This window comes from Excalfactoria chinensis, chromosome 6 (assembly GCF_039878825.1).
Source record: "Excalfactoria chinensis isolate bCotChi1 chromosome 6, bCotChi1.hap2, whole genome shotgun sequence".
Lineage (NCBI taxonomy): Eukaryota > Metazoa > Chordata > Aves > Galliformes > Phasianidae > Excalfactoria > Excalfactoria chinensis.
In genome coordinates, this window is record NC_092830.1 from 23,460,709 (window position 1) to 23,487,755 (window position 27,047).

At 35.9% G+C, this 27,047-nt stretch overlaps 2 protein-coding genes across 5 annotated transcripts in view; one reads left to right on the forward strand and one right to left on the reverse strand.

Annotated features, from left to right (window-relative positions):
• Positions 1-18: 18 nt before the first annotated feature.
• On the reverse strand, positions 19-26,161 carry PDE6C (phosphodiesterase 6C). Its single transcript, XM_072340003.1, has 22 exons — positions 25,630-26,161; positions 19,063-19,215; positions 18,875-18,964; positions 18,490-18,630; positions 17,850-17,924; positions 17,695-17,759; positions 17,517-17,583; positions 16,643-16,690; positions 16,290-16,439; positions 15,695-15,838; positions 15,550-15,618; positions 12,180-12,326; positions 11,731-11,838; positions 11,532-11,641; positions 8,937-9,024; positions 7,054-7,154; positions 5,872-5,979; positions 5,547-5,610; positions 4,130-4,204; positions 3,902-3,985; positions 2,735-2,888; positions 19-143 (listed from the first exon to the last, which is right to left on the reverse strand). The coding sequence occupies exons 1-22, from the start codon at positions 26,107-26,109 to the stop codon at positions 79-81; spliced, it is 2,586 nt and encodes an 861-aa protein (XP_072196104.1). The 5' UTR covers positions 26,110-26,161; the 3' UTR covers positions 19-78.
• Positions 62-27,047, forward strand: part of RBP4 (retinol binding protein 4) — a 39,766-nt gene continuing 12,780 nt past the window's right edge. Inside the window, exons 1-3 of one of the 4 annotated variants that reach the window (XM_072340007.1) lie at positions 62-168; positions 4,135-4,275; positions 7,929-8,046. The gene's annotated coding sequence lies outside the window, so the exon portion shown is untranslated. Of the gene's footprint in view, positions 169-4,134; positions 4,276-7,869; positions 8,047-8,769; positions 8,793-27,047 lie in introns of those variants that run through there. The other 3 variants (XM_072340006.1, XM_072340005.1, XM_072340009.1) reach the window with 3 other exon arrangements.

Below are 27,047 nucleotides of genomic sequence, written 5' to 3' on the forward strand. Positions count from 1 at the left end.
GCAGAAATCCACTGGGCTCCTTGAAGTTCTTTCTAGATGTCTTTTCTGTAGCAGAAACAGTGTCTTTGAGACAAAGAATTACAAAATTATACATGTTTTGGATTTTCCATCCTCTCCACTTCCACCTCCAGCTGCGTTTTCAGCTAAAAAACAGAGAAGAAAAGTAAAGTGAGTACATTCTGATACCTTCAGTTGCTTTAATTTCTTGCTTTAAAAGCATTGTTTTTGTGATAAGGATAGTATGTGTGTTTGACTTCCTGAAAATGGAACATGTTTTCACTACTTGTTTGGGAAAATGGAGTATGCAGCAACTATACACATCATATATACCTATACATATATGATGTAGCAATTGATACCAACATTTCTCAATGGACCAAACACACTGAACCACTCTTACTGGAAAGTTTCAGTACTTTATGTAAGCCTGTCCCACACATACAAAACTGAGGTATGCAAACCATGCTGAAGAAAAAAAAGTCCTGAATTAATATCATTTTGGAAACTATTTTTGAAGGAGATGATACAAAAGCTTTTATTTGACCTAGTTGTATAAACTCTTATCCAGCCCTACATGAATCCCTTGGTGACAACCAGTGAAGACAGAGAGACTGTTTTTTAATATCTATAGCTACTGATTCTGTTAATGTCTCTCTCAAATGATTCCACAGATGTTTATTGGTCATAGTTAAGGTTGTTTCAATGTAATAAATTGCGATTCCAGATTCATTTAAGGTAAGATACCAATATTAGAATTAAAACTTACATTTGAAAGCTGTGGATCACCATGTTACTTAGGTCATTTTCGACCCTTTCCACCTGCATTGAAACATGTCACATAATCAGTGTCCTACCCTCTAATTTGTGGATATAATCAACACTACGTTACTAAATATGTATTTCATTTTCATAGTTCAATACTGTATTCTGCTTTCTGTTCTGAACTTTCCACTGTAGTGGTTCAGCAAATATGTTTATTTTGTTTTCTGCCTACAGAATGGCTCAGAATAGCCAGGTCAGTGTGATCTAGAGATGACCGTGGTTCAGCATGCATCATATTACTGTTTGTATGAACTGACTCTTTAACAAAGGCATATATTTACATGGCCTCGATTTTGACAGCATCAGATCTGTTCTTCACAAATATGCATGGTCTCATTCCAGTGCACATTTAAAAAGAGACAAAATAATGCACTTAAACTTTTTTGATGCCAATTATGATAAGCAAAGAAGTCCAGATCCTTAACTCCTGAAAAATCAGTCTGTCCATTTTAGCCTCTGTGAGGTGCCTTGAGGGACAGTACTTATTTCTCTAAATTAGTGATGTAAGGGACTCCAAAACACCAGTGATGTGAGATAGTCTTAACTTCAAGTGGAAGTAGTGGGAGTATAAGTCCTAAGTTTGTAAATCATTATTTTTAGCTCAGAAGAACCTTATGCTTAAGGGCATAGGATAAGATTTTGATAACTGTTCCCTTTGCAAAAAATGCAAATATGTAAAGGAAGTTTCTGTGAAGGTCCTGGGGTAGTTTGGCTTTTGTTGGCACTTCTGCAAAAAGTCGGATGCTTCTGTTCCAGAGTTCATATTCAGAACCAGATAGTTCTTGAGCAGATGAGGAGATTTATTGGTAAAAATAATAATAATAATAATAAAAATAAAGTATATTTTAAAATAAATCTGGGGGAGAATGGGGTGGGCCTAACACCCATGAAACTGTAAGTGGTGCAACAATGTTGGAATTTTAGCCTAATAGCACTTCTTTCATGAGCTAATTATTTTCCAGATTTACTTCAGATTCTGACAGTAACTTGATAGCCTTGAATAACCTCTCTTTTAATGTGAAATCTGGAGAATACTCACCTATTTCCCACAGACACCAATTAACAAATAAATTATTGTGTACTGTTTTATGTCTTAAAGATGCAAAATACACTATTAGAATAAACTAACTTTTTTCTTTAAACTAGCTGACAATAAATCATTCTCTAAAAATCACATTTTTCTTTTAATCTCTGAATCTTTTCAGCTGATTAGCAGAGCTGATGTTTCAAATGCAATACAGAATTAAAAAAATAACTAATTTCACTCGTACATTTGAGTTACGCTTGAGGTTTTCAACTTATATAAAACTCAGATTGTCATTTGAGTCATCATATGCAAAACCATACATTCAATTTTAGGTCTTAGGAAGATTAGCGCTAGATTTGTACTATGAGAGAACATATTTTAGCCAAGAAGCCGATGGTAGGAAACTAAAGCCAGAAGCTTTATCTCAAATTTGGAAGAGTAGTGGGGCTTTTGTTATTCCAAATGCACACTCCATCCTCATCTCCACCCTTACATTTTATTTTCAAATTAAACAAGGCATCAGAATACATTTGAGGCTGATACCATGCAGAATTCTGATACAACTCATATTTCAGGTGATTGTAGCATTCACAGATAAATAGAGGTGGTTAATTATATTCAGTTTTTGTCTTGAGACAAAATATATTTTACATTCACTTCTGTGATGGTCGTGTTTTCTGTAATTGTACAGCTTAAAAATAAGGTCGGTGTATTGGATTTGTGTAATTTTGAAAGGGTACTCCTCTTCCAACTAAAGACAAAGCTAATTAGGCTAATAACTCAAATACTGTTAGTGTAAAGAATATTGTAAATTTTATCATAGGTATGAATTACAGAGACTACCTATATGAATGTATGAATGAAAAAAATCAGAAGTTATTTAACCTTTTTTGGCAGCTGCTTCTTCTTCCTTTTTCTTTTGCTCCTCAATAACTTTCATCTTCTCTTCATATTCGTCAGCTCTTGTTTTCCATTCAACCCTGTTGTTTTGAAGACCATCGAACATGGGTGTAATTTCCTTGTGAAATCTTGAGAATTCCTATGCAAGCAATTGAAATTAATGAATTAGAAATATAAAAATCACTGCTGATTTGTAAAGTATGAATTTCTGGAAATGCTGCTTTGCGGAGAAAGCATTTGGTTTATTATTTCTATTAAAAGTAATTATTTCTGTTTGCTGGATGAATTTTGATAGTTTGTGGTTTTGACTTGTTTGTTTTGCAACTACTTGTTCCATTCCTGCAATAGAATTGAAAAGAAGTTTTGAAATAATGCCACTATCTGCCAGTGCCTGTTTATGAGCGTGTATTTAACTAAGCAGTGGTGGCATATGATTGAAAAGATTGTGTTGGTATAGTAATGCCATGTTGTACATATAGTGTTAGAATAGATCTGAATTACATGCTGCACATTTTAGTATCTTCCCTAATGTCACATTTGAAAGGCTGGTTCATATTATAAAATTATAACTTTGTTACCTATATTTCCTGATATATTTATCAATATCTTGATATAAAGTCTAGTATTTTGTAGTATATTCCAGGCAGATTAGGATGTACCTAAAGATGCTGAAATACTGCATGACACTTCTCAGTTTGAGATAATGTTAAAAGCTAAATGGAGATTAAGAAAATTGACATTCAGGTCAATTCCAGAAAATATACAATGTCTGTCCTTACAGTACATTGCAAATTTTCTGTTCCTTTAAGTGTGCCATTAACTGATTTCTGTAATCGTCTACATGTCACATATTTATATTCAATGGGACCTTAAAGAACCAGAGTGGGCTTCCTAATTCAGTCTTTCAAGGAAGGTAGTAACAATAACTTAGTGCCCTCAAGTTACACTGAGATTGGTAACCATGTCTTGAACTTGCTTTGTGAAAGCAATTCTTCTAAATCTAAAAGACTGAAAAAAATGTGGTGGTAATGATAGCAGTCTACCCAATAAATAATAATCATACAACTGTCTAAATTTTTTTAGTGCAACTGTTGGTCATTAGTTGTTCCATCAGAACTAGTCCAGTGGGAAAGGAAACGGAAGTGTTCTTACCTTGTACACAAATGTGCACACAAAATCTATGAAACCAACTTGGAGCTTAGGTAGTTCATCACCTTTGTTTCTGTCCATCATGGGCTAAAAGAGAATAGCAGTAATTTAGATCATGCAGAGATCATGTTTATGGTTATAATGAACTAATAATCACTGTGGACCATTATCTACTCAGTATTTAAATAACTGACAATATTGCTTAACACAGTTGAATTATTTTGTGCTTACAATAGGTTGTTGCTGTAGTACGGTTCGTTCCAGGTCACCTTGCTCCCAAAATTCATTTGCAACCATGAGGGCAACCTGAAAATCATAATGCAAAGGAAGTGTAAGCCACAGGCAGTAAATCTGAATGAGTAAATAAACAAAGAAAGGTAAGAACAAGGCTTTCCAGAAATAATAATAATAATAATAATGTTGATTGTCTCAGAACTGGTGTATTACTGTTCAAATAAATGTATTCTGAATTTACCACTTAACTACTATTACTAACTTCACATCCACAAAGAGGATTTATTTCTTGCTAGCTGTGTTATTTCTGAGTAGCTTAAAAAAATTTCTCCAGAAATACGCAGTTTTAGTCAAAGACAATGATTCTACCATTTAATCCTTGTTGAGACAATTGAGCACTTCTGTCAGGAACTGTAAATACTTTCTGGTGTATTTAAGGTTTTCTCCAGCAGATAATTATCTTCCATTTTTACATGCTGATACACACTATCTAAAAGATAGATTTGGGAGTTGAAATTAGATGATCTCTAAGGGACAAACCCAAGTCAATCTATGATTCTATGTTTTTATGACTATCATCAGCAGTATCATGACAGTATTAGCAACGTAACAGAATCTATTAGTTCCTGTGATGTATAAAATCTTAGAATCATTGAATGGCTTGGGTTGGAGGGGATCTTAAAGCTCACCCAATTCCAAACCCTCTGCCATTGGCAGGGTTTCCAGTCACTAGATCAGGCTGCCCAGGGCCCCATCCAAACTGGCCTTGAATGGCTCCATTGATGGGGCATCCACAGCTTTTCTAGGCAGATTGTTACAGTAACTCACTACTGTCTGAATAAAATATATCCTCCTTAAAAATTATTTGGAGGTTCCACAGCCATCTTGTGCTTTGATTATGCATTGCTAAAACCTTTACCTGTAAAATTAAGGGATGAGTTTGAGCATGATGGTCAGTAAGTACTGAAGTATTTGAAGTACTGAACTGCTAGGCAGTGTCACATTGTATTACTGAATTTATTCTTAGCATGATTACGCTACTTTGAAGCAGCACCAAGATCTACAGACTAGGCACATTTAATTCAAATCTTTTCTGTTGAGAAGTCTGTACCTTAGAAATACCTGAAAAAAGGCAAAAGTTGGATTACACTAATATATTGTAGTAACATCTAAGGGTAGCTTGGACAGCTGACAGATTTGGGGAGGGCGGTTTTGGCTGACTGACAAGTGAAAAAATGGACATAGCCTTTGCACTCTCAGTGACAGAAACAGAAAGGTTGATTTTGAGGAAGGCACTTGGGTGCAAATAGTTGTATATCGATGAAATTATAATACACAATGTGGGTTTTTTGTTTTTTCATGACATCAGGCACAAGTGGGCAAATGCAGGATTATCTCTTAGAAAAGTATTTACCTTACTTTGCACCTCCCAAGGCTTGGTTATAGCAGACAAGTCACATCCAGTCATCATCATAGCCCTTTGAAAGCAAGGGGTAAAAATAATTAAAATGATGAAAGGAGGGGAAAAAAAAAAAAAAAAAAAAAAAAAAGCATCAACAGCAACAAAAAAGAGCAGTTAGATGCACCTTTTGAGACTACTTATTTAAAATTGTGGTTATGCTCATCATTAGATGATAAGAACAAATCTCAACTTGCATATCAAGATGATAAATACTAAATACTTTTCAGATCTGTTTGTCTTTACTGATTGAATGAATAGCAAGATATTAACCACCTACATGATGACTTCTTTTTTGGTTGGGTCAATAGATATATATTTAATTGCCTCCTCTTCTGTTTCCATTTTTTCAATTGCATCCACAATCTTTTGAAACATAGTCCTTTTCCTGTGAAAACATACAGATAACCCATATGTTAGTAAATAAAGATCCTACACGATAAATAAAACAGAAAATAAATCCCATATTTCTCATTAACGTTGCATCATAGTCATAGTAGTCTCAAAGTGACACCTTCTTCCCCTTGAACACCAAGTTTCCAGTTAAGCTAACACATTTATATTTTGCTGTATACCTCTGATGTATGAAGCACTATTTCAGAGTTTCTGACAAAGAACCAAATAACAAATTTCCTTACTCTGCATATTAAACTGTTCAAAGTGACAGTAATGTTTCTTTAGTATTACGTTTTCCTTCATAATATTCCTTGCAGTAATGTAGTTAATTAGGAAAAGAGAAGCAAATACTAACAACTGTCCCCTCAAATAGCCTAAAAAAAAATCCCTGAAACCTGACTGAGAAGTACTCTGAAAAATTGCCTTATTACCGCTTAATGAACCTTTTAATTTGCATTTCAAATGAAAGAAATAATGGGGTTAGTTTTCATTGGAATTTATTAATGGCCACTGAACATCTAACGGAATTGTTTCCTGTCTTTTTCTTTAAATCATCCCACTCAGGAGACATCTGGACCAACCAACAAACAAACAAATATAAAGCAGTCTCAATAATCCTTACAGAAACACATTATGTTAATAAGCAGGTGGATATTTTTTTTCTTTGAGGTCTTCAGCATATTTAGCCCTGAGATCAGTTGATGTCTGTTTTTAACCCAGAATCTCAATTTCTTTTTCATAAAACATGTTCCTGTTTAACACAAATAATTGCAGTATGGTACACTAAATATCACACATGCACACAACTTTATCATTAGGCTACAGAATCTACTCTTCTGAAATATATTTGCTATAACTTAATGCATGTTTGAATTACCTACTAAATGTATACAAAGTATTACAGACACAGTTTGAAATTTGAAAGCTTTTTAATGAGAATTAAACTTACTAAAAGCAATTTAAAATACAGTTCTGTACTCTGCATATAACAGGCAAAAACTACAGCTGTAAATAGTATTGAACTGACATTTTTTCAGTAGGAAGTTACACAGAATTTAGTACTTACTTGAAATACAAAGCCAAGTCAGTTGCTATTATTGCAACTTCAAATAAGTGTAGAACGGTTTCAAACTGGCGCTTATTTAGGTTCTGGAAGATGTTTAAACTCTGCAAGATGGAAAGTTTACGAATTCAATTCCTCTTATAAAACTGTCTTTGGTTTGTACTCTATAGGCTGCCCCATAGGACAGTATATCAAAATTGTATGTATGGTCAACTGTATGTTCTAAATCAAAATAATGCTACAAATGAAAAGTTCTTCAAAAGTGGCCCTCAATCAAAAGTAGTTCTTAAGCTTTTAAATATTGTTATTTCTGTCAGTTGCAGGTGCAGATATGTCTGAGACTGAGATACCAATAAGCACATCCTGGTGTATATTTTTCGCAACCATGTCATATGTACTAACCAAATCTTTACCACCTTTTAAGAGGAAAGATGGAAAAGTGAAAAATACTTTTGGAAAAAAGAAAAGTGGGATCAGCTGGCAAAGAAAATGGGAGAGAACTAGAAGAACATTGGGACTGTATGGAATCATTCAGATTGGATGGGATCAGAACCAGTGGCTAAATATTATAGAGGGAGATCCAAACTGCCTCCAAAGGCTGCAGAAAAAACTAATTCATATGGTCTGCTATTGTTACATTTAAATTAAAACCAAATAAAAATCACTCATTCTTTATAATTAATCAAGAAATGGCTGCTTTGCCTGATTTCTTTGCCAGTCACATCCATGGACCTGAGAGTTTTTCAAGACCACTTCTTCCTGTTAGCCTGGCTCAGCACAATTGCCTGTGGTGTTATTAGGGTCCTGCTTCTGTCCTTTTTCCCAAGCAAAGGGAACGGAAGCACCACACCCTGGTTTTCCTTCTTTTCTTAACTGAGGAGAGCATGGACGTTGTGGTCCCCTTGTTCAGCACCTTCAAAATCCTGACCATCAAGAATCAGTGGTTGTTCCCGAGCATCTCACATTTGAAAAGCTGCACCATCTCCATCAATAAAGGTAAATTATTTTTACTATTTATTCATTTTTTTAAGTAACAGATCTGTTTTGTGGATGTTTTTCTCAGATGTGGAAGTGAGCGCCTACCACAGTGCTTGGTGCAAACAAGTGAGGTGGAAGGGCCTTGAGATTTCAGGTCTACACAGTTATATCATTTTATTATTTCCCTGAAAAAAAAAAATAAATCTAGTAAATAGTTATAAATAGACTTTTCAGTTGTAGCTAGGATAGAGCCAGGCACTGCTGAGGGAGGAATGGCCATCCCATGCAGGAGGCACGGGGCTCTGCAGAGCCAACATTTTGTTGAGTCTGAGGGGAGCTGAGGGGAACAACATGGCACCACTGTAGCCCTGTGGGCATGCTTGTGCCTACCCACAGAGCAGAGCAGAACTCTGAAATGTGGCAGTGAAAAGGGGGAAAACTACTTGAGGGTGGCAGAAGGGAAATGAGAAAGCATCTGCCTAATTCAAGAGAGATCTGTAGTGGGAGCTGCCACAGAGCTATGATGCTGCCTGCCGTGTTTTAGGGAGACAGGAGGGAGGGCCTGGTCTGGGGGTGAGGACATCCTCCATAAACAGCTCCATCCATTTGCTCCTCCCTGCCAGAGCCAGCAACTGAACTGAGACCTGACCCAGGTACAGCTGTTTAATTACAGGACCTTGTGTTTTCTACACCATCTTCAGCTGTTTGTGAAAGGCATATGAGTGAGGCCTACAGGACAAGCTGCTTTTCTCTAAAAGTGGGCAGTGAGTAAGAATTTGGTTTAAACTTCTGAATTTGAGCATAATTTCTTAATCTGGAATTAGAGAATTGAATAAGACCTGTCAACAATTTGTGATTTATTTGGATCTTTTGTGTTGATTGCTGTAAGAAGATTCATGCAAACATACCTCATCTTGCAGTAGGGTTTTACTGTACTCCAGGTGATGTCTTTCTAAAATGGAAGAGCCGTGAAGCTTTGCTAGTGGAGCAGCTGATCTGTTAAAAAAAGACATAATTGTTTATATTATTTTGGAGACTGTATTTGTGATTCAGAATTCAGATATTTGGGATTAAAATGCTTCTGCTATTGATCTGCTTATTCAGTAGCTTAATATATATCTTAAGCACTAGTATGATGCAGAGCAAGAAGTAGGTTTTCTTGCCTTCACTCTTTTGATGGTAAAGACAGAAAGTAGAGATTTCAGTGCCTGCTGAAAATCAGTTGTATTTATGAAAATCTGTTTAATCTTGCATATTCCTTTCTTCTGTTTGCTTAATCTACATGCTTTCTGCATATCTTAAAAATGATCTTAAGCCATCTTTTTGTATTTATTGTGTGACGTAACTTTTATCTGTAATTACTGTGGAGCATGTCCCTGTGATTCTAACTTCATGTAAGTTCTATCTAAAGTAATAATATAATGGAATTTAATTCCTATATCCCTTTGGCTCCTCCCTTCCCCCAGAATCACTGATTTATGAACTGTGCAAGTCCTGATTACTCAGATGTGTTTAGTCTTATCACAGAGCTCAAAGAATCCCTCTGACCTTGGGCTAATCTTCAAGGTAATTCTGGTTCAGACTACAGCAGTGGGAGGAAGGGAGAAATGTCCTAACTATGCTCCAGGTTGTTCTCCAGTATTTTCCCCCTTTCTTCCCTAGGCTAAAAAAAACTGTTTCCTGAGATAAACCAAGGTGTACTGGTATAGGCTCCTGTGTTTTCTGCCTTTGTAGATGAGGTTGACTTCCAGGCTGTAGTGTTAAAGCCGATGGGTTTTATAAATAGCTTTACGGTGCATGACCTCAAGTAGAGGGCTTTCAGCTAGGGAAGACCATACTAGGAAGATTTAAAAACCCCTTAAACTTATTTGGATGAGAGGCAGTCAGCTGAATAAGAATCAGCATCTGTCATTCTCTCTCTCTTACGTCACCTGGAGAATCCCAAAGAATAATCAGAAAATCCCCTAACGTCACTGCTTCAGCAAGTGGTTTGAAATTCTTCTCCTGGGCTGAGTGTGTCCAGGGACAGAGGAGGAGGAGGGATCATTCTGGAGAGGCGGTTAGTGGAAACAGTCCTCAGAAAATTATGGTTTGAATCTCCTGGCTCACATTACATTCTGAGAATCCTGTGTTCTCTGGCTAGCACACAACAGAACTACTAAATCACTCAAAAGACTAAACAGTTGGTTGCTCACTCTTCAACAGTGAGCCTCACCATAATCTGTAAAGCTGTAATAAACAAGTAAATTTAAAATAATATAGATTTATTTTGTTTCATTATGAGAGTTTACTAACAACATGGGAAAGATCACAAAAAAGCCTTTTTGTACATTTAGAACACAAAGGAACATGAATTGCAAAGCTTAACCTTGTGGGATAAAACTTACTGGCATGTGAGCCCTGTGGCAGAAACCAAGCTCATAGTTTTGAATTGTACGTAATGTGAGGAAATCATATCTCAGGAAAGAACCTACGTCAATCAGTAAACTCACTGAAGGGAGCAAAAAAGCTAGATAAATCAGCCAGTAAACACAAAAAAAAATGCACCTAAATTCCTGTCTCTTTCTAAGCTGGCCTTTGTATATTTCAGATCCTGAATCCCTCTCCAGAAAGATGCCTGTACTCTTTATCTTGAAAGATAAATAAAAATTCCAGTTAGGCTCTTAATACTCTTTATATTGAAGCTAATTTTGACTTACCACTAGTGTGCAAGACAGAATGTAGTTTAATTTTGGAATTTCCCAACTGAGGCACTCAGATATGTTCTAGGAGTTCATCTGCCATATGCTTAGATTGTCTTAGGAGATTGATGATGCTTTCTTTTTAAAATCCTGAAAATTCCTTTTTGCTTCTCGTGATAGTTAAAATAACTGACTATCCTAAAAATGAATTGCAGCTCCAACAGATCCTTCTAAAATTCTGCTTTTGAGGTTTGTCATTGCTTCAGTTGCTATGACAAATTCTCAGAGGCAGAAATCTTCTGTATGATGAATGTCAATCATATAATGGCTTAGGTTCAAGGGATTGCTGAACATCATCTAGTTCCAACTCTCCTGCCATGGGCAGGGTTGCCACCCACTAGATGAGGCTGCGCAGGATCGCATCTGACCTGGCTTTATGTGCCTCCAGAGATAGGGCATCTGAGCTTCTCTAGGCAGCCTGTGCCAGTGCCTCTGAGTAAAAAAAAATTTGGCCTAACACCTAACCTAAATCTCCCCTCTTTTCGTTTAAAGCCATTCTGCCTTGTACTGTCATAATCAGATCATGTAAAAATGCTTGCAAGCTCCCTTCAAGTATGGGAAGGCTGCAATGATGTGACCCCAGAGCCTTCTCCAAGGTAAACAAGCCCAGCTCCCTCAGCCTTTCCTCAAGTTCCTTCATGCTGGATGTTCATATAATACCTACAGTATATTTTTGCATGTGTTAACTTGTTCTTTCTTTTGCTACTAAAAGTACTGCATAGCCATATATTTGTATTTATCAAATCTGTTGATTTTACTTACTTCATTTGATACAAGTTATTGGTCCCTCTGTGATCAATGTCATGGCAGAAAGCAGCAGCAACCATTGCAAAGGCTTCTAGATCAGTGTAATATTTCTTTATTCTACCTGTCTGTAAAGGAAAACAAACAATTCTTACTGTGCACCTTCCTTGAAAGGAAAGCTAAGAAATGAATGTAAGGTTGATATTAGCAACATTACCATCAGCAAAGTAAACATTGTTTGTCCCACGTTGAATCCATGTCGCCAGTTGTGGTAAGTGATATCTCGATAACCCTTCCTGACTGTGTACATCCATCTTGTAAGGACCTAGTATGGATTAAAGTGATAGAGAACATGCTGTTCACTGAAATGAAATTATGGAATTTCTATAAAATTAATGGAACGTTCCATAAAATTACTGGAATACTTTTTTTTTTTTTTTAAATGAAAATAATTAAACTATGCATTATGTAAATACATATTGATTTAATTTCTTGAACAGGTCAAGCAAGTGCCGGATCAATTTAAGTCTTTATGACAATTATGCAAATATTAAGAATGTTGTTATTCATACCACTCACACTTCAGTATAGCTTACTCCTATCTTAAGTAACCTATAATCAGTCTTTCCTTTTTAAAAGAAATACAAATAATAAAATAAATCAAACCTCTGCTGGGACTTTAAACTTTTCAACAACATTGATCTCAAAGAATAGTCGTATTCCACAAGTTATCAAGCCATGTTCTGTAACAGGAAAGTCACTGAAGCGGAATTCATATAGTTCTAAATCTTTGGGATCAGGTAATTCTTCTTTCTGTTAGGAGAAGTCAAAAGTAGAAGGATTTTTATGGCAAGAACAAAGTTGAACAAATTATTTTCTTACTTGAGCAGGAACACTGCATAAGGACAATATGCTTACTGTATCTTCAAAACCTAAAATGCATTACGTTCTGAAACACAATGGGAATACTAGTCTTCTTTTCTAAGAGGATAGGTAAGAATCTTGCCTGGGTGGTGTTTCTTCCTGCCCTTATTTCCAACACAATTGGTTGGTACCATCTCAGCATTTCCATAGTGAAAAAAAGTTTCAGGTCTTGGGGTTCTCCCTTCCTGTTATAAAATCTTGTGATTTCCCCACTTCCAGCCTGGTCTCAGAGTTGCAGTTCTCTTTCACAACCAAAATTATTCAGCAAGCCCATCTCTTCTGGGTAAATTAAGTTTTTCCTTTAGAATCTTATGAGTACTGATGGAGCAGTAACCAAAAATAACCTTCCTAGAACAAAACCTTTTTTTTACTTTAACAGAAGAATAAAGCAAAACAGCATTTTTTTATTTTTATTTTGCCCAATGACAGAAGGCTTGCTTACATGCTTACCTCCCTCTAGCCTTGTCTTCTCTTGGAGAACCTACAGCCAAGCAAAGTTTCCTGTGCATTTGTTATTCTCTGGTGTACTGATAGTTGCTTCTCCATGATCTACTCTCCAAATTAGTCTGCCTTACCTTTTCTCCTATAACAGTCTCTCTTTATGTCTTTGATGCCTATGTACATTTAATAGAGAAACCTGTAAGGTTTGTTTAGCAGTGGAAAATCCTAGAACTGTAAAAATTCACAGTTAATAGTCTAAAGTAAGTGAGTAACCTTGTTTGTCTGCTTGCAGTAGATTCTTGACTGCTTTGCTTTAGAATGATCTCAAACTAAAAATTTGCGGCTTAAATGTACAAAGTTTGTAGAATTCACAGTTGTTACAGTTTCCTTCAAATCCCTTAGAGTGCTTTGCTTTTTACTGCTGTGGTTGGTGGTGAATTAGGATTGCCTTCTGTAATTTACAACAGCTTGTTATGCACAATTGAGATCCCTGATGGAAATGAAAGCTCATTTCAGAAGTAGTGGACAGCATAAGTTCATAATCTTATCCTCCAGATTCAAGGGAAAAATGGGTGGATGACATGCAGGGATGTTTCTTTCCCTGAAGGGCAGATACAGAGCTTATATCATCTCTCTCATGAATTGAAGAGCTTTCGAAAGAATTCTAAAATTCAGAGGATGAAAAGGTTGAGAAGATTGTATGAAATTTTAAAGTTCCTATTTTGTATACATTTTATAGATTTACATTGAATAGCCTCACTGGTGATAGTGATATTGGCAAACTGTTCTGTAGCAGTTTTCATTTATATATCCCAAAAGCCCAAGGAGAGCAGTAGTATATTTGAAAGGATATGCCCCAATCCAAAAAAAATAATTCAGGGAAGTCTGATGCAACCCAAAAACAGATTATATGATCACAATGACTCCCTCCCACCACATAGTCAATAAATGATCTCCATTATACAGATAAAGAAAATTGTAAATGAGGCTAAACATTTATAGAACAGTATTTCTTTCTCCCTTGGTTGAATTTCCCTTTAAATTTACTCTGATCTGAGGTCAAGGACAAGGAAACCTGTAACAGTGGTGTTTTAAGACCCATTACTTTGTTAATCATCAGATCTAGAAACACCTGTTTTATCTCATTAGCAATCTGGGATTCCAGGCCTTATAATAGGATAAAGCTTGCAGCTTTGGCAGAATAGAAAATACTAGACCTTTAAATTTGTGACACCACAACGTTGAAAGAACTCATTTTACTTGCTTTCTAGAGATTTGAAAATTCATACCATACTATGTCCTTTGGAACCTTGAGCTATCCTAATTATTTACTGCTACACAAGCAGAAAGATTTGGTAAAGTTTATTGATGTTTATTTTGTGGGTATGTGAAGCTACTCAGGATGTATTGATGTTTTTTGTTTCACTACTTACAAGCTGCATAAACATCTTTTCTGTGGGAGCCAGTAAAACTTCAACACCATCGCAGTCTGACATTACCTAAAAGTAGCTTAATGAGATCGGTTCCCTGTGGCTATATCTACATTAGCAAACGTGGTGTAGCAGGAGGAAATGCATGTGATGGCTGGTTATAAAAGTCAACCATCTTGCATGGATCTGATGTTTCTTCTTTGGTCTGGTTCTGTATTGATACATTTACAATCAAACTTCATTCATTAATTTCCTGAAGCACACCTTTTCGTTTTATTTCACTTAGACCATGTATGTGCTTCAGGACTGTTCTGCAAGGAAAAACAAAGTGCAGTGAGTGGGCACAGAAGGAGTTTTGCTTCAAGAAGGCATTCCCCTTCTGGGAAGAAGCATGCACTGTTTCAGCACTGCCAAGTATCTTATTGCTGCATTTGGACTACTTCACCTAGGGAGATGCAGGATAGTCCATGGGAAAGTAGGTTAGTTCTACTGGAAACACCTGTTTGTGTTCTCTTACTCAAAATGGAAGTGACCTTGCATCAATATGCCATCTGTTATTTTCAGAATGAAATGTCTGTAGCACCATTCACGCAGCATTCAACATATGAAATGTTAATTGGTATAAATCTTTCTATAGAACTCTGGCTATCCAGGTCTATTAAAACATATATAGGAGACAGCATTTCCCTATTAGTAATGGTAGAGAATGTACATGAAGAAACTGAAGAAGTTAAAAATGTACTATTAAATCAAATTAGCTCCATCTAGTTGTGGAATTGATAACTAGTGTCAGTTGTTGTATAGTTGGAATAATACAAGCGTATAGTTGTAATTACAGAATAAATAGCCAGAGGGTATCTAAGAAAAGACTCACCAGTGCTGAGGCTTTCAGTTAAGATGGATGCTCACCAATGTTGAGGTCCACCACAAAAACTCCATAAAAGAGTAATCTCCAAAAAGATGCTACCTTAATGGTGGTCAGCCCTTAAATGGGATGTAGGAGAGGTGAAGTCAAGTGCTCCCCCTCCGGGAGCACAGCTGAATTACCTTCACCTGAGCTCCTGCAGCTGACTCGTTGCTTACCTCAGATGGTTAATCAGAGGTTTAGGCTGTGACCAACAGTTTCTCTTACAGTTGCATTTAACAGAATTTAGCTATATACAGCTTTATCAATAAGGAAGAGCCATTGTTATTTGATATCAATGTGCATCTGGAAGTCAAATTTTCATTTACTGACTTACCAAAATCCTGATAAGATCTTTCTCATCACATTCTTCTATACTCTTTACATTTAATTTCTCTTTGTATTTCTGAAAATGAAAATGAATGATACGTTTAGGTTTTGTGTAGCAAATTTCCTATTTAATTTTGTGAAAAGAAACTCACCAGTATAGATTCAACTTCAGTAGGAGTAGCCTTTGTCTGGTACATAAGCATTTCCTGAGCAATGTCTTTTCTATTTTCAAGCTTGTTCATTTTATCATAAGTGTCAGTATTTAAAACAGACCACCCCAGGAACTGTGTAAGAGTCTGGAACAAAATAAAGCAAAGTTTAGATAACAGCATGACATTAAAATTGAGCTGCCAATTTAAACTTAATTCTTAAAATTTGCATTTTGGTCATGCTCTTTGAAAATCAACACTCAGTTCTACCTGTTAGATGACTTTACCTTCCCATCAACAGGTGCCATTTGACCCCTGTAGATTTTAAGGACATTTTTTTCTACCTGTATAACTAAGGGCCCATATTCCCATCTTATATACAGGAGTTTGAGGCTTATAAAGTTAAGGTTAGCTTGGGGGTACTTGAACACAATGCATAATATCATATCTTGCCAAAGCATGTGATCTCCCTTAGAGTTCATTGGTAACTCTGCTTATTGGTAAGCAGCATGCCATGCCTGCTAATATTTGGCATTTAGATATATTGTCCTTAATATTATGCTTTAACTTTTGGTTATTCCTATTTGGTTAAACTTACTTCAATTATCTGTTCATCATACTCATCAAAAGGTTTTCCATCTTTCCTGTTGTAAAATGTTGCAACTCCCACAATTTCTTCTTTTTTGTTGACAATAGGCAATGAAAGGACATTTTTGATAACCCATCCAGTCTCATCCACAGGTCCTTTCTATAGAAAAGCCAAAGAGGAAGAAATGTTGCATGTTTCTCTGCCAATATTAATATACTTTTAATATAGGTCATGTAACCCTAAGTCCCATGAATCACAAAGAAAGGAGAATTTTTTCATGTACTCAATCATATATCTAATTTGTGGAAAGATTTAGCATATTTTTCCACAATGTTTATAACTATGTACAGTACTAGAATTACCTGAAATGTGAAATATTCATCGGCTGGTGCATTCATCATGTTACAAATCTGCAATAGAAGAAAAGGAGACATTGTTTAAAGGAAATATAGCATGCATCATGACTGGGCCTGTGTTTAAAAAAAAGAAAAAGGGTATATATATATTTTAAGCTAAAAGTAGCGAGCATCCTAGCTAGCTACAAAGAGTAAAACTGTTCCTATTAATTTAGTTGTGGGTATTCTTACATATCATTTTGGAGCATTTACCCCAAAGTGCCTCATGTATGGAACCTCACAATGCACAAACATGAATGTTAAGAAAACTTCTGTGCCAGTTTTCAGTGGCATGGGGAATTATAGAAGTAAATAATTTGAATACTTCCTCAAAAAGCTATGTCTCTATTGCTATTAAAAATGACACGGGATTACTAGTAGCTGTCATTCACAGTGACTTTGAATTACATATCTTGGCTATGCTATGTATCATGCTAAACCAGAGCTGTACCAGTATGGAGCTGCACGTACTTTCTGACAGATTTGGCCCAGCCCATGTTTTCCAACTTACTGCTACACAGAAGACATGAGAAAAGGAAAGAAAAAACTTTTAATGGCGTATATTAAGACATTTACTGTGAGTAATAGTTCACACGTTTGGAAAGAAACATGCGCCATGCAATTTATTCCTCTAATGTTACCATAACTGGAGGGAAATATTTTTGGTATTTTGGCCATTAGTGCTGGTTTGTCTCCATACAGACTACTGATTCACATGACTTTGGAAGCAGTGCAGCATTTTTAGAGTCTTTGGGTGTGGGAAGGATTTTTTCTTGTTTTGTTCAATCAGAAGAACTTTATGTATTAAGACAGGCAGTTTTTACTTTTGTTATGAACTTACAAAACCATTTTCAGCAACATATGTTGGCAATCCACTGATAAGACACCAGTGATCTGCTGGAGGTGACCTTTAGAGAGAGAATGAAATTAGATATTTCTGCAGATACAGACATGCTAGTATTCCATCCTAGCAATAAATCTAATTACCACACATTAACAGTCTGTCAAGGAATACTCACGGAATGACTTTGATTTCTTCTTTCCCATGCAAGATGTAGTCAATGATCTTATAGAAGTTGACTTCCTAAACAAAAAAAAAACCCAACATCTAAGTTACCTGTACAACCTCAATGTCAAGGTTAAGATTAATTAAAAGATAAATTTATATCCTCACTCTTCCATCAGGTGTCTTGGGACCTTTGTAAGGCTCTGCCTCCCCCAGCCGAATTGGCCATTCATCATAGAACTCCTGAGAAAATAAGACACGCATGTTAGCAAAATTAAAATTCAGTTAATTTCTCAGAGATAACATGAGATCTGTGAATGAAATCAATCTTATTTTTTGTTCTACACAGAAGTTTTATGGACATATCTCAGAAGGAAAAAAAAAATTAAAGGAAAACACAAAGTATATTCCAGGAAAGTACTGTTAACCAGTAAATTTCAGACTAATATGAAGCTTGTCTCTTCACTTGTACACTTCAGTTGTTTTCATAGTAAGAAAATTATAAAGCAGTAATCAGACTACACTTCTCTCTTCTTTCTTTACTCAGATTGTATGATAAATTCAAAAAATGATTTCAGATTTAGACTTAATCAGGGTTGTATGCTTTGCCATTCTTATCTTGCATTTGATTTTTGTAACTCGGTTAGATTTTGTATAAATTATCTCAAAGTGTTAGAAAGGATCATATCTTTACATCTTGGAGAGAGTTACACTAGAAATAGGCAGAACCAATGAGTTAGAAGGACAGATTTTATAACTTAAAGTTTGGAGTAACACATTTCTAGCAGGTAGGCAAAATGAATATTACCTTCTCTTTAGTCATGTCCAGCAGACCAACAGAATATCTCTCGCAGTTTAAATACATTCGAATAGTATACAGTGCTTTGTGAAACTGCCGTTCTATGTCTGTTAGCTCTTCGAATACTTTGTTGGCAGACCACAAAAGCATCTATTTACAACAAAAGAGAAAGAGAGCAAGTCAACAGTAAAATGCATTTGAATGAAAGAAACAAACCATACACATATGTATGTGCAGGCATTCCAAAATAAAGCAATAAATGTAATTACTGTTAACAAAGAAATAAGTAAATAAGATGTTTTTCTTACTCCAATAAGCGTATGAGACGATTGGATAGTGGGAATAATTGTTTCATGCAAAAACAAAGTATTATCATATACAAATTCTTCTATACCTGACTTCTTCGGGATTCAATGTTATAGAGATATGATGTATGGTGGTTTCTTAGGACCAAAGATATAAAATTGAGGTACTTTTTAAAGACCTAAAAATGACAAAACAAAAAGCCAAAAATAAGACATTTTCAAATCAAACTGTTTGGTGAACTAGTGACTGTGCTTTTGTGTAATAGGAGTTTATTACCTCTTCATCCTCTTTTGAGAACTCACTGGCATTTAATTTGTTGAGAGCCATGACAACAGCAAGCACCTCTTTACCCTGCACGATTGGGGTTGCCAACATATTGACAGTTGTATAACCAGTTTTTTTGTCCAGAAAGTCTGAAAAATGGTTATTCTGGAAAAAAAAAAAAATATATCAAAAAACACAGTTTAAATACATTACAGTTAATTATTATACCAAAAGTAAATGTTACTGTCTTTCATAATTTATATTTGCAATGATATAAGCACAATTTCATGGTGCAGAAAATTGATACTGCCCAAACTATTATTGTATCATCTGGATGCAGCAGCTGAGCCTTAATTTCTTTAACCGAAGGTACACGTAGTGGTGCTTGGGAAGAAGAACTTTGGTCACAGTATTTTTAGAGATGACAGGAAAGCTTTAAAGGATGCAAGTCTACGTCAATAACAAAAAATATGTGTAACCACAAGCTAACCTGAATTGTGCCTGGATAGTTCAGTGCAGATAGGTAAAAGTACCTCATAATACTTTTTCACAGCATATACAAAGACTTGAATAATAAGATTTTTGTATACAAGTAAATTTTGTGTATTGATTTAGACTTTTCAATATTGAAAATTCTGCTCATAATTGGTAGTAGTTTGCTCCCAGACAAGATTTTAAAATATTTTCTCTTGAGAATCTCCTCTGGATTTGAAGAAAATCACTTTTCATAATGTCTGGAAAATCCTGTTTATATTCAAATAATCTTTTAGTACCAGAGTCAGTATAATGTTTTTCTGCTCCTATGATTATACTAAGGTAGACAATTTATTTGAGCCTGACCTTATAAGTGGAGCCATGTTTTAGAGTGATGTTGTGAACTTTCAGCTTTCAGGTAAATCACAAAACAGACTTTAAAAAGATGGGGGAAAGGAGGTTTGTTCATAATTCTCTACATTTGCAAGTGTTTTCTACTAGCTCCTTTTGAAGCTAAGACACGTAGCCTCTTACTGCACCACAGTCAGCTCTGTAGATGCATGCTAATCTGCAACGCATCCTGGACTCACACTAAGCTATGGCCAGCTTAAAAGAGAGAGAAGTCAAGACCCCTCTCTGTGTTTATCTTTCTGTTACAGGTGATTAAAAAGATGACTGGAGAGGGGTTTGACAGCTTACCATTATGCTAGCCAGTTTACTTGAAATGACTAATTCATTTTTCTTAGTTCTCTACAGCAGGACACCAGTTTTATCTCACTGTAACTTACAGATACTACACACTATTACGATAGACCTTTTACCATCAAGTTATAAACATAATGCTCTGTGTTTACTTTACTTAGATAACCTTAGATAACTGTGATTTCTTTATGTTCTATTTAAATGGTAGGAGTGAAATTTACTAAGAAGTAATTCACTGCTGTGAAGAGTATGATTATACCTCTGCAAAAGGGAAAATCAGTTATTTCTAAAAATATCTTTATTTTCCTTGGATGCTGTTTATTAATAAGCTTGCCTGCTGAGACACAGCTGACTGTGAACTGTAGCTACACAGCTGTGAGTTTGTGTTGGTAATAAGGAGAATAATGGAGAAAAAGTTGCTTCTCTGGGAAGCAGGGGTATTTCAAAAAGAAAGTTAGTTTTCAGACTATATGGGCAGATAATAATTTTTAATTACAGAAATCATGTTGTTTTGTTTTCAAAAATCAGTGTTGCTGTAGTGGTTCTGGAAAGTTCTTATTGAGTTCTTCATCTAGAAGAAGAAACCATCTTGTCTCTCTTTTGTTTCATGGTTCTCCCTGCAGATCTTTATTCCTTTCTTAGGAGAGATATGTTCATCTGTGTATCCTTTCACTACTTCTTTCCTAATGAATTTTGCCCTACTGGCAAACTATTGGTTAACTATAAAAAAAAAGAGTTCTCCAGAATTTTTAAACTTTCACAGACTTTATTTTGTGTCACATTTAAAAACATGATGAAGACCACTGTTCTAATGTTTGTTCAACCATCATATAGCACTTCATAATGGAAGTGGATCTGCAGGTTAATAATGTTACCTTAGGATTTGCAACATTGTGTTCCATAACACTGAACTGTCTTGAGCATTTCTGAATGGCCAAATGCTGCCTGAGTCAATTGATCTTGACACTACTGCAAACCTCCACATCAAACTCCACAGCATAAATTACTAGGTGAGTGTAATTTTATCAGAAACATGCAGAATTATTCTAAGTAATAAGATTGGGTGATGCTTGTTAATTTGGAAAAGAAAGGGAGAAATCTGAGAAGAAAACAAGGTGAAAGCATAAATGAATATGGATCCTTCTTCCCTATTTGGCCAGTCAGGGTGAAGACTGATTATATTCATTCATTTGAGGCAAGAGAAACAGCAGTTCAAAGCTGTCAGTAAATAAGGCTTTGCACATTTCCAGTGTACTTTCTCCCTTTGGATTTTTTATTATCAGGTCCATTTTCAACATCTTCATTAAACATGTAATTCACTTATAAGGAAATGAGACGTTTTCATGAACTTTTCTTCCTTGACTGGAGCCCTGCTTGGAAGCAATATGATCTAATTTTGTCTATGTTTCACAGGCAACATTTACACCTTGGTTTGCACATCAACTCCCATTCAAAAATCTCTTCCTGTTTCTCCCATACTCTTTTTCCTTCATTCAGAAAGGCAGTACTTCTGAAGCATTGTGTATCTTTGCTCTTATTTCTTCCAATCCTAAGAATTTTGAGTTTGTTTCTCAAGAATTTCCCTCCAAAGTTGTTTTAACGATCTAACTGGCCTATGAAACCTTATCTAACATACTTTGCTTCATCAAATCATTGGATATTTCTTCCAATGAAGTTCCTTCTTCAAGATCACATTTCTAAGGGATGAGAACTGAGATACCTCATTACACGATGGCAGGCCTGCTACCAGCTTTACCACAAAGTGACTCCCACTCTTCCTTCTTCTTCCTCCCAAATCCCTTCCCATTACCATTCTCAGGTCAGTGAGCTGTGTCATTTACCATGTTGCTCTCTCCTGTGCTTCCCCAGTGCTTTGTATTTTTGACACAGATGAGCACAATTCCATCAAGCTCTTCTTGCCCTAGGATGCAGTCTAAGATCAGTGCCAGGTCCCAGGACTACTGCTGTACATTACCACAATGACTGTGTATGCCCAGCAGCTAGACAGTGGCTTGGTGTCCAGACACCTCCTCACTGCAACTTGAGCATTCAAAGCACTGAGCTGCCACACTGTTCTCTTCTGTCTTCAGATAATCTTTAGGTTATTTTTACAATGTGATATAGATTCTAGAAAAGGGATGGAGTGTTTCTTCTTCATTCCAGGCTCCAGAGTGTGATGCATTCCCATGACTCTGAAAATCATGTCACTTCAGAAAGTCTCAATATGAAAGTATCTCCCACTTTTTAATTGAAGAGAAGTAGAGCTCCGGAAGAAAAGACTTATGCAAATTGAGGCTTGCTCAGTTTACCAAGGGTTGATGCAGAAACTTACCACTTGAAGATGTATTTAAGATTATTTGTCTTGCAGATTCCCTGTGGTTAAATTAGGTGTCACAGTAATCTCATGCTGTTCAATCTGAGATGGAAGCATTGAGTTTCTCAATGCTTTGTTGTTTATTCGTTCATAATTTAAATTCATAATGGATAAAAGCAAATATATATGCTATATATGTTGGCTTTTACAGGCTGAGAATGTGAGATTTTAATTCCTCAGAAGTTCTTGTCTTAGGTTTTAGTTCTATCTGGAAATGATACCCTAGGAAAAGATGTAATATAAAATCTTTATCATTTTGTCAGTGTTATCAGATAATATTTATAATATATAATGGGTGTATCAGATTTTATGCAGTCTGTTATTTTACATTGGAGTGTTTAAGTAGCATACTCTGCTAGGCCTTCAGAACAACGTGAGGCCAATCATTACAGCAGAGGTTTTGCCCGCCTCCTATTTCTCACTGCTGTTAAATCCTGGATTAAATACTATTAGCTCTTGCTGTCAACAAGTCTTTAATCTTTTCTTTTTGGGGGGAGTCTGTTCTTGCTACTAAGTCAATTATGAAAGGTCTGTATCTTTTTCTCTGCTTTTCTTTTCTGAAGCATTAGTCAGGATGAGGAGCTTCCTCACATTTACTGGTACTTTTCCAGATTGAAGGAGGTAATCTCTCTAGAACTAAAAGTGAAGTCCTATGTTTTTTCAAAGATTGCAGTTGTGATCTTTTGTTCTGTTCCCTCTTGTTATAAAGGTGAGGTGATTAAAGCATCACAGTGTCTCACTGTGGGTTTGCCAGTGTTGTCATGAGCTTAAGACTTTAAAAAAATAAAAGCAATGCTGTTTGGATATGGATTGTGTCAGCAATATGGATTGTGTAAGCAATAGAAAGTGGTTAGACATTACATCCTTCAAGCACTGTAGCCACCATCCATTCTGCATTTTGTATTCGTTGTGCATTTTGTATTCTGACAAGACATTGGGGCAAAATTTCTCTCAGATTAAACTCTGCTTGTCAGTTTTTTTTTCTCAGGATTTGGGTAGCAGACAATCTAGTTTGACAGAGGTGCAAGCAAAGGGATTTGAAAATTAATGCTTGTTTCAAAATTATGGTAAAGGCTTCAGTGGCTGACTGCTTCTTTTGCCATGGACTGACTATATTCCTTAAATATTACTCACTAAACTTGTACTTCAGTGCTTTTTACATAGATAAAGATTCTGGTGACATTAGATGGAGCTTTGCCTGTGTGGGTTTGGACACTGGATATTTTTTACAAATGGAATGAAAATGCTGATTGTAACGAGATCTTCATGTTAATTTCTAAGTAACAAATAGTGGTTCCAAAAAAATTCCTTTGAGTTTTGCAATTAACTTGTAAAATGTTAACACTTCAGTGGCATTCAGTTTCTAAATGTGGATTAATGGCTCCACGGTTTGGTTGCATTTTTTATGTGTGGCCTAATGGCATGGACCTCAGTAATCCTAAGAGAGTAAATGAATGCCAAAGACTACCTCAAAGTGGTTGAATAATAGATGAATAGGTATTCAGCAAGCATTGATTCATTTATGCATGCAAAATGATTATTTAGCAGTGCTAGATAGGCAGAGAGATTCTTCTTTACATGATGTCTCTCACAAAATTTTGAACATGTCCTACTGAAAGCACAGAAATGTTTGAGCAGCACTGCTCGTGGTGCCTCTCACATAATGATATTTAGGAGCAGTGCAGTGTCTGATAAAAGGTACATCTTTCTTGATCCTCCTGATCTTTTCTCATGTAATCAGCCTTATGAATTTAGAAGGATTATCCTCCAATCTCCAGATGTGGTGGCAAGAGGCAGTAAGTCATATGCTTCTTGTCAGAGCAGAAGCTGCTGAAGAAAGCAATCTAGTGGTTAAAAATCCATTGTTTTGCTTTCTCAAATCAACCATTTTTTTGATAATTTTCATGCTTCCTACTTATATCTGAGATAGTTTATAATGGAATGTTCTTTTCACATATATACACTTTAAGAGTAGTCCTCCCTTCCTTTATGTCTGCCAACTTTTAACAAGACAAAATGTGTTACTTTTTGTTTACCTCCTGCAAAAAAAAACAACAGAAAATTGCAGTGCATGTAGGCAACCATTATTTCCATTGATCTTAGGACACTGAGGTGGTTTCTGTCTCTGAAATCCTCTAGAATTTTAAATTGTTAGTATAGGAATTATGGAAAACCAGATATCTTCTGATATAATCATCTTTACCACCATTTGATTACACTGAGCTTTTCCACAGAAGATTAAAAAGAGGTGAAACTACTGCCATGATATAAAGTTAGCTGCCTTTAAAGAAATCTACAGCAATTAAAAGCACTTTTGTCCTATGTATTTTAAAGCCATTTACAAAGAAGTTCTTATTCATGCATGTTTTTTACTCAACATTATTTCCATGTAACATTTGTTATAACCCCTGTCTGCATGTTAAATAAATGCAGTAATTATGTGCAAATTCAACAAGAACTTTGAAAACAACAGAGCAACTCTTCTTCCTTACATGGTTCTGAACAAATCTGTGATCTGGACATACTCATAATTTGAGTCTACTTTAAATTCATAGCCGGTTATGCAGCCAAACATATATTGACACCATCGTCATATGGATTCATTCACTCTATAAGGAAGCACTTTAATTATGACAGCTACAAATACATTATATTCAGAGACGAGTGTATAGCAGTATCAAATGATAAGGGACCTTGCAAGTCTATCTTGGAAAAAACAATAGAAGACTCCTGCCTTTTTCAATAGAAACACAAGCACTCATTGATCTATATAAATCTGATATTCTCCTTCATTATTATGGTAAATCAGGTTTTGATTGTTGTGCAAGGATACTAGAACTACTTCACTGGGCTACATGATGTGATACTAGGTTTTAAGCATTATTTTCTGTTGCTCTTCTCTTATTTATATCTGGATTGCTGTCTTGGGGATGTTTCTGAAGAATGACTCAAAACCTTCAAGCCCTTTGCAGGAAGAAAGCTTAGTAAGCAAATACACAGAAACCCATTCCCCAGGGAAAATCACTCACCTTTTTCACATCAGGTATATTAAAAAACTTCTTGGTATGAGCAACCCATCCCGCTATCCCGATGTCCAAAGGAAAAACAGTCTCGTTGTCTGGATTCACCAAGTTCTCCTCAAACTTGGAAGTTGGAGTGACATTGAGGAGCCTGGTAGCTACCTCTGGAATACCATTTCGAGAACGACAAATAAACATGCTACACCGATCAGCTGCCAGCAGCTGCGACAGCCTCTGCAGGGTTTTGTGCACAATCTTTTCCATAGAGCCTGCTTCATCCTGGATTTCTGTCAGCAGCTCAAAAAGTATGTTACACTCCTCCAGGCGAGACATGTCTTTGAAGCTGACTCCTTCCTTCACATCTCCAGGGCTCACTTGAAAGATACTTCCCAGCACTTCTGCCCTCATTTTGCGATCAAAATATTCCTTGGCAAACTGGGGATTGTTCTCCAAGTATTTTTCAACAGCATCTTTATTTACCTCACCCATTGTTGCTGGATTGTTCTTAGGATTTCTTTCAGAACTTCATCACCATCAGAGCAGAAGCGGCAGCAAGTACTAACTTGGTACTAGTAAGAAAATAGTACTTTGCACATACTGTACAAAGGCATAGTAGATTCACCTTCCTCCGTGACTTCCAAGCCTTCTGAAACTCTTGAGATATGACAGAAGGCACTGGCTTAGTGTCTTCTTAGTGTGAGATCTTGGAGATGGCTAATTAAAGAGATGTCAGGACACTAAACCTCTAAGCATTCTTAGCTCGTAAATCCCAAAGGAGTCATTTTAGTATTTGAAACTAACCAAAGAATTCTTAGACTGTATCAAACTGACTGAGGTGTAGATGTTTTCATGTAAGTTTTCTCATTCATTTGCATTAAGTAACTTTAACTATACACCCAACATTTTCCATTGAAACTTAATTTCAGAAATTCCTCTTAGGTACTTAGCCCATGTTGTACATGTGCACAGGTATGTACATGTAAGGAGTAATTATCAAAGTACAACTTTGTCTTACTGTTACCTTTAATATTACCGTTTCTGTACATACAATAGCATGTCCCAAATATTGCACAATAGTGGTAAACTTCATTAGAAACTCCTTCATAATTCATCTCTACATTGGCAACATAACTCGTAATAGTTGGTCTATTGCCTGAATCAGGCACAGTCTCAGCCTGGGTACCTTCACAATACTCTAGAAACTGGAGATTTTTGAGGATTTACATAATTATGTGTTTGATTAAAAATGCATTGTTCGTGTTGTTTCAGTTAGATCCTTAAAAATGCAGGTTCAGCATTAACTTCTGGTTCTGCTTCAAGCCACATGAATTTGTTTGTCATCCTTTTGTTGACTAGAAGATTTTTGAATTTTGTTTCTTTGTTTCAGCTTAACAGTAGCACAGATACTGTTTCTTTGTGTCATGAAA

What these genes read in the sequence shown, in the direction of transcription:
- PDE6C (XM_072340003.1), bottom strand. Translation starts at nt 26,109, where the DNA reads ATGGGTGAGGTAAATAAAGATGCTGTTGAAAAATACTTGGAGAACAAT. An exon ending in ATATACCTGATGTGAAAAAG is followed by an intron (nt 19,216 to 25,629) that starts GTGAGTGATTTT and finishes TTTTTTTTCCAG; the next exon opens with AATAACCATTTTTCAGACTT. An exon ending in CCAAGACACCTGATGGAAGA is followed by an intron (nt 17,760 to 17,849) that starts GTGAGGATATAA and finishes TTTTTTGTTTAG; the next exon opens with GAAGTCAACTTCTATAAGAT.